At 33.5% G+C, this 13,076-nt stretch overlaps 1 protein-coding gene across 3 annotated transcripts in view; it reads left to right on the forward strand.

The window, feature by feature from the left end:
• ARHGAP5 (Rho GTPase activating protein 5) overlaps positions 1 to 10,593 on the forward strand; it is a 47,183-nt gene extending 36,590 nt beyond the window's left edge. For all 3 annotated transcript variants that reach the window (XM_086894833.1, XM_086894835.1, XM_086894834.1), the window contains 3 exons: positions 635 to 766; positions 2,408 to 2,513; positions 6,784 to 10,593. In XM_086894833.1, coding sequence (XP_086750959.1) covers positions 635 to 766; positions 2,408 to 2,513; positions 6,784 to 7,114 — 569 coding nt within the window. In that variant the 3' untranslated portion in view covers positions 7,115 to 10,593. The remainder of the gene's footprint in view (positions 1 to 634; positions 767 to 2,407; positions 2,514 to 6,783) is intronic.
• The last annotated feature ends 2,483 nt before the right edge of the window (positions 10,594 to 13,076 follow it).

A 13,076-nucleotide genomic window follows, 5' to 3' on the forward strand; every position in this document is an offset into this window, starting at 1 on the left:
AGTAATTCTTGGTACTTTAGTAAAAGCTCTCTTGAATAATGTGCATTAACAACTAAGTCTGAATAATTTCTAACATAGCCTTTGTCATTGTAGAATGTAATGAAATGTGATTGGTAGTTGAAGCTGCTCACTTTGATGTGTTTATATTTTAAAATGAAAATATTTATTGAAAATTCTTGGATGGTAATAATGAAGTTGAGTCTGTGAAAAATAGTAAAATGTCTTCTAGACATTAAAGAAAGTGAAAGTGCTATTTCTTTATTATGCCTTGCTTTGCTGTTTAGCAGCATTTTGGGAAATAGAATTTATAACTTCTTACTGGGCAAAATTGCTTAATCAGAATTCAGTTAATGGCAAATACAAAATCATTCAAGACTTCATGGAGAATTAGACAACTTTATTTTTCTGATCTTCTACTGTTTTGTAATGCTGTCAGATTTTCTTATATTTGATTTCTTGTAGGTTTGTGTGATAGGTTATCAATAAGTTCACCTTTTCCTTCCTTATTTAATAATCATTTGGCAAAATTTTAGTTATCAGTGTTTTGAATAAATTCTTGTTTTCATAAAGTATTATAAGGAATGATAACAGTAGGTTTTACTTAAACTACTGCTTTTAAAATTTTGTTTTACAGATCATAATATCAGTCTAGAATCAATGGGAGTAACAGTGAATGCTGTGGCTGGGGCTCTGAAAGCTTTTTTTGCAGATCTGCCAGATCCATTAGTTCCTTACTCATTGCATCAAGAGTTGTTAGAAACATCAAGTAAGTAACAACATTTTCTTGATTTAATTGTGTTATTTCCATTGCCCTTATTTCTATTTTTACTTCATTGTAAGTTGAAAGGACAATCTGCACTGGATATTTTTTTAATTCCTTTGACACACATTTTTTAATATTCTTTAAAATTAGAACAACTATATATGATGAGATGAATGTAATACATTTATTTTTCAAAATAGGTTTGTAGCTTATTTCTCCTTTTCCTAGAAAATTTAATTGGGAGACAGCTACTTATTTCCATTTTCTAAGTGATAAAAATGATGAAAGCTCGTGGAGCAACTTTGCAGTTGTTAATAGGAAAACCCCCTTGAATTTATGAAGTCTTACATTCAAAGTAGACTTTAAAAATCAGACACATCTTTGGGATATTATGGTAATTCTCTAATTCTCTTAGTTTTTTTTCAAGTTCTTTTTGAACTCTTGTAAGATGCTTAGTTTTGTTTGCCTTATGAACATTTTTCAGACGTTTCATAGTATTCCTGTGTCTCGTATTGGCAGCAAACTGTTCCTCAGAGCGACCACCACACTTTTTACAGAGTACGACTGTGACGTACAATATTCCAAAGTATTTTTTGCTCAAAGACATGGAAGCATTAGTGTAAGCCTAAGGCTTGGGCCTGGACTTGATTAATATATAGCCCATTAGAAATTTTGTATTTTCTGATGTTATCTGTAAATAGCTATTTCTAGTATTTCTCCTGTACTTTTTAAGGCATGTTACTTGTTTAATGTAGTTACTTTGGTTTTATTTTTTCTTAAAAGTATAACCATTAAATTCCAGTCAAAACTTAAAATAGCTTAGAATATAAGTATAATTACTGTTTAAAATGCCATTAATACTGCTTTAAATTTATATTTGGGATATACTGGACTGTATTTAACATTTTTTTCTATGATATTATGGTAGATCAAAGTTGTTTTTAGCAATGCAGTCAAGTAATAGTGGGGAACTTGTATTGCTTTTTATGGTATGAATCATCATTGATTAGAAGTGTATTCTGCAGAATATATGGATCCCCACAGCATTAGTTGCTGGGTTTTTTTAAATAAAATTGTTACTCTATTTTGTATTCCTTTCCTACACGTTGATTATTTCCTGTTTGAAGCATGAACAATGCCCTTTGGGCCTGTGAAGAATCCTTGTACTTCTTTACGCAGCATATTTAAAATAGCTGCACTAGCCCTATTCATGATTTTTTTATTATTTGAATAACAGTGAAGTTTAAGAGTATTCTAGGCTCATGTGAATGTCTTTCTGTCATAACATTTTGTAAGCAGAGGGAACTCCAACAGGAAATGACCCTGTCACATTGTTATTCTACAGGCTAACAGTAAGCTAGTCAAGTAATTATTTGCTGAACACAGATAATTCTGCTTAAATTCAGAAAAATATTTTTGTGCTGAGTTAAACTTGCACACACAACTTTGTGTGCTTAGAGTAACCAGGACAAACTCTGTAATAAAAAAGTTACTCTGTGAAAATAGGAATTTTATTCAATATTTTCTCACTTGATATTTCTCTGTGGGTATCTTACCTAACCATTATACTAGGAAAAAGACTTAGCAACACTTTATTCAGTATGTCTTTCTAGATGTGTCAGAAAATGTCACTTATTTCTATAGAAATCATGGATAAGACAGAACGGCTACACGAGTTAAAAGAGATTGTGAAGAAATTCCATCCAGTGAACTATGATGTCTTCAGATACATAATAACACATCTAAACAGGTTTAGTATTTTTCAATTTTGTTTAAGTTGTAATAGTTGCAAAAAAGATTGTGTTTTTAACAATGAATTATCTACTAGAATTGAAAATGTGGAAAAAGAAATTAGGAGTTACAGTTGATTAATAAAGCCTTAGATATTTGTTTCTCACATATTATTGACATATATTTGTCTGGCATCATTGCTACTATAAAGTTATGAGAATGCTCTACGTAACAAAAGCTTGGAAGAATAACTTCACCTAATATTAACTATGCACCTAATTATAACTATTGCACATCCTCCCCCCCAGGAAATAATAGCTATTAATATTATAGACTAATCTAGGTTTTAAGGAATTTGAGTCATTTGGCCTAAACATCATCTTCCCTCTCTCCCCCTTCCCCCCTCCTGCCAAAACAGGGCTAGCTTCAATCAAAATGTATATATAGAATACAGAGCCCAAATCCTGTGCTCAATAGTAGAATGTAAAACAAAGCTCTAAGTAACAGTAAATTGGTTACACTTTCTTCTTAAATTTTGCCTCTTGCATGGAAATTTAATGTTTTTATATTTAAAAGTTATTTCCATATTTACTAAAATAGTGCTAATAGATGTATATCATAATCTTGAGCCTTAATGTGTACAATATTGTCATAAAAAACCGAAAAAGACCAACTTACTCGTGCTTCTTATTCAGCTAAAATGAAATTATTCTCTGTATCCATAGAATGAGATTAACTGTATTATTGTTGAGGTTATAAGGGATCTTTGGAGATTGTTTTGTTCAACCCCATTGATTTGACAGTTAATTACAACAGATTGCCCAGGATGGTGTCTAGTTAGGTTATCAGTATCTCGAAGAAGTGAGACTCCAGTCTCAGAACAGCCTGTTTCAGTGCTCAGTCAGCCTCACAGTAAAAAGTGTTTTCTTATGCTAAGAGACTTTCCTGTGGGTGTTTGTGCCTGTTGCCTTTTGTCTTATCACTGAACACCACTCAGAAGAGTCCCAATTCATCTTCTTCACACCCTCCTATCAAATATTTAAAACCAGTGATAAGACTTTGCTTGAGCTTTTCTAGGCTAAGCAATCTTTACGTTCTCAGCTTTTTCTCATCTGAGGGACCTTTGATCTCTTAATGATCTTATTCCTAATGTCCCTTCATTGGGCTCACTCCAGTGTGTTCATATGTCTGTTGTGCTGGAGAGTCCAGAGCTGGATCCCAGACTCTAGATGTGACCTTTGCGGTGCTGTCTAGAGGGGAAAGATCAGCTCCCTAGACCTGCTGGCAGTGCTCCTAATGCAGCCTAGGGTGCTGTTGGCTGCCTTTGCCGCCTGGCTGACTTCTGCTCAGTTTGTTGTCCATCAGGACTTTCTTGTCTCTCTGTGCAGTGTTACTTTTCAGCCAGACAGTTTTGTGTATAGACACATATGCAACCTTTACATGATATTTAATTGTTCTGGACTACTGTCCGTGTGTTTGTGTTTCTGCAGGTATTTGTAATGATCTAACTGAGCTTTGTAGTACAGGGGTAGAAATAAGAACCTTTAACTTTCCTACTTAGTCATCAAGGAGAATGTAGGTACTGTCTATTTTTACACTTCTCATAGAATGTGTAAGATTCTGGGATTTAAGTGCCTACTTTTGCACTTCTCTCTATCACATACGCAACTTGTTTAACTTTTATAAAGTTGTCCGTTTTCCTTCTCAGGGAAATGGAACAATTTTTCCACTGTACTCTTGTCCAATACAAATTCAGCTCTAAAACAGATAAAACCATATCAATGAACAAATGCCCATATTACAGAATTTCAAGATGTGCTTGCAAGTGTCTAAAGTACAACTAAAGATCTCAGTCTTGACACAGTTATTAGTTATCTGAAATGTTAACTCTTAATTAACCTGATAGATATTTTTGTGGAAGAGTGGCAGTCTTGGAACTGTCAGAAGTCTTCGTCTGGTCACCTATTGGCAAAGCACAGCTGAATGTACAATGTTAAGTACCTAGATTGCTGCAAGTAAAAGAGCTAAACATAATTTTAAAAATTCCTGAGTAGATTCTAATGTGTGCATATCTACAAACAAATGAAACATATTAATTAATGGAATTTACTGGAGAACATCAGTGATGTACATTGGCCTTTGCTTTCTGGTCTGGTCCTCTATTAATGATGAGTGATTGCAGGTTGCTAGTAACAAAACAATCTTTTCTTAAAGAAAGGCTGTCATGTTTTGTCTCATTTGCAGTGTCAGGTAGTTGCATTCCATTCAGCAAGAAATCTTGGATGTAAGCAATTGCATATATAGAAAAAGATGGTTACAGTTGTGTACAGGATCTTGCTGAATTAATGGTGAATTAATGCTGATATATAATTAAAATGGAAGTGTTGTTTGCCAAATGAATTGTTCATTTAATGAAGTAAAGCAGTCTTCTACATGATGAAAGAGCTCTCATCACAAGCTAATGTTACAGATACTTTGTTTTTACATCCTAAATCATTACAGTAAAATATTTGTTATTGTATAGTTAGTAATGGTTGGTGGTTGGTAATATTTTGGTGTGTCCACAACCACAACCACAGGACCTGATAGTTGAAACAAAAAATACAAGTATTATCCACATTGTATGAGATCAGTAACCATGAGAATTTAATAAATGGCAACAGTGAGATGAACTTTTCATTAGTGTTATAAGCACCTTTCTGAGCATTTCAGGTAATTGTGTTGATTAACTGTAAGAAGTGAGCTCTTAAAACAGGATAGCGTTGAATTGACATTGGCTTTTTTGATACTAGTTGTATTTTATACACATTCCTTGGTATCAAGACCATTCATACATAAGGACTAATATGGTGTGATATGCTTCTGAAGTTTGGGAAAACACCAGTGTACAGCTTTTAAAGTCTGATCAGGGTGGGTTTACAGTCTGAAATTCCTGAGACTTGGCAGTGGAGAAAGTGGGCAGGATCAAGAGAGACACGTCATTTTCATTTTGAGTGAGCATAGAAGAAGGTAAATGGGCATTTGCTGAGCACTTAGAAGATTCTGAAGTAGTTAAAGCAAGTTTGGGAGGAGAGCAACATACAGGTTTGGTAGGGTTTTGTTTACTCTTAGAAAGTACAAAGGTAAAGTTGAAGCACAGGAGGGAATGCGGTTGATTGTTCATTTTGTTTAATCTGGTTGCGAGTTGTTGTTGGGGAAAAGGAGCAATGCCTTTTTTTTTCTCACCTCTAGCCATAGGTTCCCATTGCTTCATTTACTGAGTCTAATGATTGTGAGGGTACAGCATGTTAATAATAATGCTAAGCAAAATGTAGCTTATATTTATTCTTTGATCTGTAAATGAATTTTAAATGTAATTTTTTTAACAAACAGATTATGAATTTTACTGCTACTCAGAAATAGTATCCAAACTTACTCAAAACAGGTCGAGAAGCAGTACTTGTGTACCTTCACACTGATTTTTATGCTTTATCATTACCATTATATATGCATTGTAAATGACTGGAAGTATTTTCTTATAGTGTTAATTCTAGTGTTTACTATGGCTTTCACAGCTCTTGAATCTATGGACTACAGCCAGCTGTCAGAAATTCTTGTGGGCTGCTCTTGTTAATCATCAAAATTGTAACTGACAAATTTCTGAAGTTTTATTTTCTGTCTATTTCTACAGGACAATTGTATCTCTGCTACCTTCGTGATATCTACTGTAATATAGAAAATGCATGTTCCCAGCTGAATGCATATTCTAGGTGTTTATCACATGTATTAACACATGATTTTTCATGTATCTTTCAGTAATTACTTCTAGATAAAATTATGGTGCCAGTTTGCCTATTGCTGGGAAAAGCATTTTGATTTTTCTGAGTAGGTATTTACTTGTAGGTGATAAATTTGGTAACAGGATGGTTTGTTATTCTTGGGAGACTTTTTTTGTTTGGTAATAGTAATGCAATAATGAATGTAGATAATAAGTGAAGACTCTGTTTCAGTTTGTTTATTATTGTTGTTCGAAGTGCTGGTGGAATGTTGAATATCTTTCTTGATTAAAAGCTTAATCAGATTTATATTAGTTAACTATCCAAATTTGGAAATGACATGGTTTCTAAATTTTCTTCTGCATAATCGCATAAAATATTCAAGGACAATTGTTTTAATGGATTGCTGGAGGAAAGGAGTAAAAATCTCAAGATTGTTTAGTAATAATGCCTACAGTTAGAGCACTATGAGAATATTTCTAGTTGATCACGTACTGGTTTTAATTCACTCTGTGCATATCATTCTCATTTCAGGGTTAGTCAGCAATATAAGACCAACTTTATGACTGCTGATAACTTATCGATTTGTTTCTGGCCTACTTTGATGAGACCCGATTTTGAAAACAGAGAGTTTCTTTCTACCACCAAAATCCACCAATCAGTTATAGAGACCTTCATTCAACAATGTCAGTTTTTCTTTTACAACGGGGAGATCGTAGAAGCACCCAACCCAGTGGCTTGTCAGCCACCACCCTCCAACCCGGTGCAGATGGTGGAACCCATGGTACCCCTGCAGCTGCCACCCCCACTGCAGCCTCAGCTGATACAGTCGCAGCTACCAGCAGACCCTCTTGGTATTATATAGCCAGAAGATGATTGCAGGCAGCCTGGTGCTGGTGGACAGTAGAGACAAGCTATAGACATGCATGTTTCAGGATACAGTAATGTACTTCATATTTATGAAAAATAATTCCCATCCAGCTGATTGGACATCTTTTTGTTATATCCCGTACTGTGTTCCTCATTTGTACACGCTGCAGATAAAAACTATGTGATAAGCATGACTGGAGAGGTTTAATTTTTAAAAGCAAAAATAGCTATAAAGTACAAAGCTGCTGCTGCATGATACCTTATTGCAATCACTATATCATTCCTGTGACGGTTTGTCACAATATATTGTGAATAAAATTTTTCTATAGAAATTAAATGATTTAAAAAAAATTACATTTATGAAACATTCAATGCTTACAGCCTGCTTTATGGCTGGTTTTTGTTATTTAACATGCTATTTTTGGCAATTTTCTTCACATTCAAGCATTCTGTGTAAACAACTAAAGCCCAGCTATAGTTTATTTTGTAATCTCCTGGCTACTTATGTGACTTTATGCTTAGGGTGGTTTATGGAAGAATGCAAAATGCACTGTTGAGAATTTTACGATCCCTCACCATCCATCTTTACTTATAAGTAAACCTGTGGACAGTTTAAGGGTGGGTGAACTTGCTTATTATTTCTTACAGCACAATACCAAGGACATGCTTGTTGTAAAAGTGAGTTTCAAATACTGTACAAAAATTTTGATGTTGCCTACTTATTTCTTTATGTTCCATTACCGAACTAAACATTTTGTAAAACTGTTAATTCTGTAAACAGCTGCATGTTTAAAAGATCATTGATGGTCTTGTAAACTTAATCTAATATATTTTAGATATTTTAATTTTTCCCACTTGGGAATACATGTAGTGTTTAGAAAATAGCTCATGACATTTTCATATAAGGTTATATAACTTTTCATACATAAACATGACTTTTGTTGTAGTAAAATTCTCTAAACCAAACAATGTTTTAATCTAGGACTTCAATTAATCTATTCTTTAAATCTATTTTTATGTGACCCTCTAAAGATATACAAAAATGCATTGCTAATACATGGCAATAAATACTTTGGGTACTGACAATTAACCTCTTTGGAGTGTGTATATATAAAATCACATAAACTTGTATTCATATTTTTTTCCTGTGGTATGTTGTACTAAAATTTCAAATGACTTTTTTTTTCTTCATCGTATTTTTAAATTATCTTTTTTTTTCATTTATTTTACTTTTATATTGGTACCAATTTTGCTGTAAAAGAATGCTGCTTAATTTAAACAAATCTTTTGGTTAAATATTTTGATAGTGGTAAAAAAAATTAGAAGGTTACAAATTGTAGCAAAGGGGAGACCATAGATATACACTACCTGTGAGACTTTCATAGCAGCTTTTTTTCTTTCATGCTCAAAATGTACCTTTTTAGGTCTGCAAAAAAGAAAGTTTTGGCTCATTCAGCTGCTAGAATGTTTTGTGTAGTTTAAAAAAAAAAGCTTTATGATGGTCACTGTTGTAATCTTCATTATAACAAGATTTAAGATCGTCTTGTATGTATTATAGTAAATAGATGATTTTGAGAATTAAGGCTTTTATTAAGAGATTGATTTGCTCCATTTTCCCAAAATAAAACTTTCCTTTCCCACTTATGTCCTAGGTATTGTACTTCTAATGACTTGGATTATCATTCTAGATTACTAAAATACCATAAACCTGGCTGCTGTTTGAAGTACTTGTATATTATAAATTATCTTGATATTGTGTTATATTCTTGCAAGTAATTATCTTTTTTAAGAAAACATAAACAAAAAAGAAAAGTCAACCCTATTCCTATTGCAAAGCACACAGGAACTAATAGTACAATAAAGTCTGTCCTGTAAATTGTAGTATTCCTAACTTGTTCTACTTTACCTGTTGTCTATACAGCTTTTATTTATAGTTTTCAAACTAATCTTGGCATGTTTAGCAAAGAAAATGAAACTTCAGGAGTTTTATAAACTATTTCTAGGTTGCTAAAGAATTTATTTTTCTACTTATATGGCATAGACAAAGCATCACCTGTACAGGAATCAAGTCTATTTCTAATAGAAGTAAGCTTAAAAATAAATGCCAGTCATATCCATATTTAAAAATTCCATCTATAAAATATCTCCAGTCTTTGTAATGTGAATTACATTTTGAACTTTCTATAAATTCCAAGTTTTTTGCCATAATATTTAACTAATCTTTGGATACTAATTTTTAGAATAATTTACATTCCATTTCATGACAAACTTTCATGTTGAGCTTTTGATCAGCAGTATTTGCAGTACCATTTCTTTGTGTATGATGTTGTGGCTAAATGGTTAAATCACCATTATTTTTAAGAATCTTAACACTTCCATTCAGCCAAATACAAAAGGTTTGTTACATTTACTGGATAAACAGAGAAATAAGAAAACATGGCGTGTGGCATCTGGTTGTCACGTGGAAGAGTCCCTGCATACTGTTTGCATTATGGAAGTGTTGTATGCAGGAATGTGGATATGTGTGTATGTGTAATATATACACTTTGAGTTCTTTTATCTGTTTGTGTGTTTGTGCAGACATGCATGCACATACACCCACATAGTAAAGTTTTTAAAATATACTAGGAAATTAAACTGTGGTTATTAAAGATTTTTAATAGAGCTTTCTCTATTATTATTTTTATTAGTGCTATAAAATGAGGAAGCATGTTATTATATCCAAATTCCTCATACTTTGGCTCATGTAGACCCTTCTAGTTTTAATGAAAATCCAAACAATAATAACTATATTTTTTAATGTGAGCATTTTTACTGTAATATCTATCTTGATAAAGATACAAATGTATATTACTTTGATTGAGCCATCTCAGTGGCACTTTATGGAGTAGTTTCTTTTTTTATGTTATAATGGTATAGACATACTGCAGTGTATTGTCTTTCACTGTTTTAGCAATTCTGAAATCCCAGACCTGAGTTACAAAAGTGCCATTTTAAGTAATGCTTAACAGGTTATTTCAAAAATCCTTACCCTTCATGATCTTGTGGAATTCAAACTCATATAGTGTAAATAGATCGCAGATGTCAACTTAAATGAAAAGAAACTTTGTTGTTATTATATGTTTTCTCCTTTATTTGAATCCTGGTTGCTAGGAATTTATAGGTATGTTTATTTTTAGTTGCTGGAGTTTAGCTTCCCATATTTATGAAGAACATAGAAAAATTTTCAATTGGAGGTTAAAAAACCAGGCCGTAGTTTGTGCTTCTTTCATTTTTTTTTCAGTAATTGTGATGCTGTTTGTCAACTGCAAAAATTGCACACATTTAAAAAAAATTTCAAGTAAAAATTTTGTTCTTTGTTTATAGTGTAATCTTTTATTGCTACATCAAGAAAATACTGCAGTGAATTAAATATCAGTGAAGCTTATTCTGTATAAAAGATGCAACGAATAAAATACTAAGATGCTTGCTGTGTATAATGTGCAGTTTAGTTGCCTGCTAAATTTTTAAAGGCAAAAGCACCCTCTCTTTCACAGACACAGAAATTAAATTTAGCAGTAAATATTGCTAAAGTAAGAGTGCAGTGTGTGTTTTAAGTTTTTCTTGGGTGGGAAGCTGTCTCTCGTGGGTCTCCTAAGTTTGTTTTTCCTGTGGAATTTTTAAACCTGGAATAAAAACTGGGCTCGTAATGTCAGCTTTAAGTCATCAGAGTTGTACATTACTGGTCATAATTCTGCTAAGGATATGGGATAAACACAGCTTTGATAGTAGTAGTGGTTGCAGTTCTCATGTTTGTGTTTGTACTTAGTTTTTTCAGAACACCTTGAGTAATATGGCTGGTGCAGAAATAACTGCAAAACCTTCCTGATGATCTTCAAATCTGAACACTAATCAGGTTTTATTATATACTTACACACACACACACACACACATATATATATAAACATGTTCAGATACTGGAGTACTTTAATCTCAAATAGGATTAATCTTATATGTAATTTACTCAGTATGCAAATCAGTTATTTAGATTGCTTTATCAAAAGCAGCTCTACTGAGTCTGACTGAAATATGTTCAGACTCAAGTTTCTGATGAGTAACTGTCCCAAAGTGCAACATCAGTGATCACTTGTGTCAGATTCGGTCCTTCAACTAATTCATGGTTTCCATGGAATCAGAAAGGGATGAAGTTAATCTCTCATCATGAGTGAACTGAACACTTCCTGCTTTTCCTTACTGACAATTTCTTTCCCAAGCATGTAGCTAGTGCATCTTATGGCTGTTTCCTGTGGTTCTCATCTTCCTTATAGAGTACAATATGTGTTTAGAACTGAATTTTTTTTTCTGAACTGAGTGTCATTGATGCCCAGCTGACAACATAGTGCTTATGCATTGCAGAATAGGGTTTAGTATACTTGATTAGTAATAATTTGACCATTTCTGATTTTTGTTTGGTGTGATTTAGGAAATGGAAAATGAAATTGTGTCACTGCACTGCAGCAGCTGTGGTTTTTATCAGTTTTACAGTGTGGTAACAAAAAAAGACTGTTGTTGCTTCTACTTAGGAGCTGTTTGAGTTTGAGAAAAGGTGTAAAGGAAATCCTGTAGTGAGTCTAGCTAACAACTGCGTATTAGTGCTTCAGGGTTAGATGTGCTGACTTGCAGAGTAACTCTGGCTGCTTATGTGACTGACCAATTTTTGCAGTGTAGCTGTAGCTTATATTTTCCCCAAAATGATGGTATCACAATCTGTCTGTTCTTGCAGATCTTTCTGCTTCACAACTCTTGAAGAGAGGGCAGAGTGGCTAGTCTCATCAGTTCCTGCAGTTTTCAGCTTTGTCACTGGTGAGAATTGTCGGGGGCTCCTGAATTGCTCTTGCAGTGCTTTATGGAAGTAAAAAACATATGGAGTAGTAAGTTTTGAGTTAACAGACACTGAGTGCAATCAATTGATGAAGCATATAGAAAAAATTCAAGTTGCGCTATCAATGTGCAGGTGTTATGGTGTCTCCTTGAAGGCTCCACTCAGTACTTGACAGTGTGACCTGAGTTTCTGCAGTAACAGCCCTTGGTCACATGGATCCTGTGCAAGTTGGGAAGGAAGAAGAGATCAAGTAACTTAAAAAAACAACAAACAACTTTGAACAGCTGCCTCTGAAAATATTTAGATGAAATTACTAAACATAGCGTGTAGTAAATAAATATGGGAAATGAGATGTCCATGGTTGGTTATTGAAATTTATATTGACATACGTATGAATATAAGCATGCTTTTTTTAACTTAGTAAAGAAGTGGATGTCGGTGCAGGGATTTTAACATAGTAAAAAGGTGGTCAGCCTGCTACAGGTAAATACTGGTTACAACTCAGATGTAAAGTTTTAAAAAATGAATGTCAACAGTTGTATCTAATTTTGATATTGTATTCATGAATGGTCTAGCTTTAATGTTAGTTTAATTTTGTTACCCTATTATCTTGTGGTCACACAAATATGCCCAATTTTATGTCCTTTATGTAACTGTTAAGAGTTGGAAAGTTTCTTTTCACAGATAACTGCTTTCTTTACTCTTCTTTTTGATTTAAAGCCAAAACTTGAAGTTTATAACATGATGATACTACTTTTCTCCTATAAAACAGACCAGGTCCCACGTGAGGTTTATAAAAATCTGACAGTACTCTTTTTGACTCCTTTTGTCTGCACTTTTACATGTGCACTGCAGTTTTGGGGATGTACCACTTTGTGTCTGGAGATTTCTGATTGCTAGCTGGTCGATAAAAGGGTGGTCCCTTTCTGTATCCTAACTTGTTTCTTATAAAGGAGTGCTGGAAGGACCAGCAAGGAAACCATTTAAAAATGGTGAAGGATAAATACAAGCTCTCAGTACATCAGTGAGGTGAAGATGCTTATCTCAACTGGGCTTCCTTTCTGTGCTAGAACTTTGTGTGTAGGCTGCTTTTAAG

This window comes from Cyanistes caeruleus, chromosome 6 (assembly GCF_971803275.1).
Source record: "Cyanistes caeruleus chromosome 6, bCyaCae1.hap1.1, whole genome shotgun sequence".
Taxonomy (NCBI): domain Eukaryota; kingdom Metazoa; phylum Chordata; class Aves; order Passeriformes; family Paridae; genus Cyanistes; species Cyanistes caeruleus.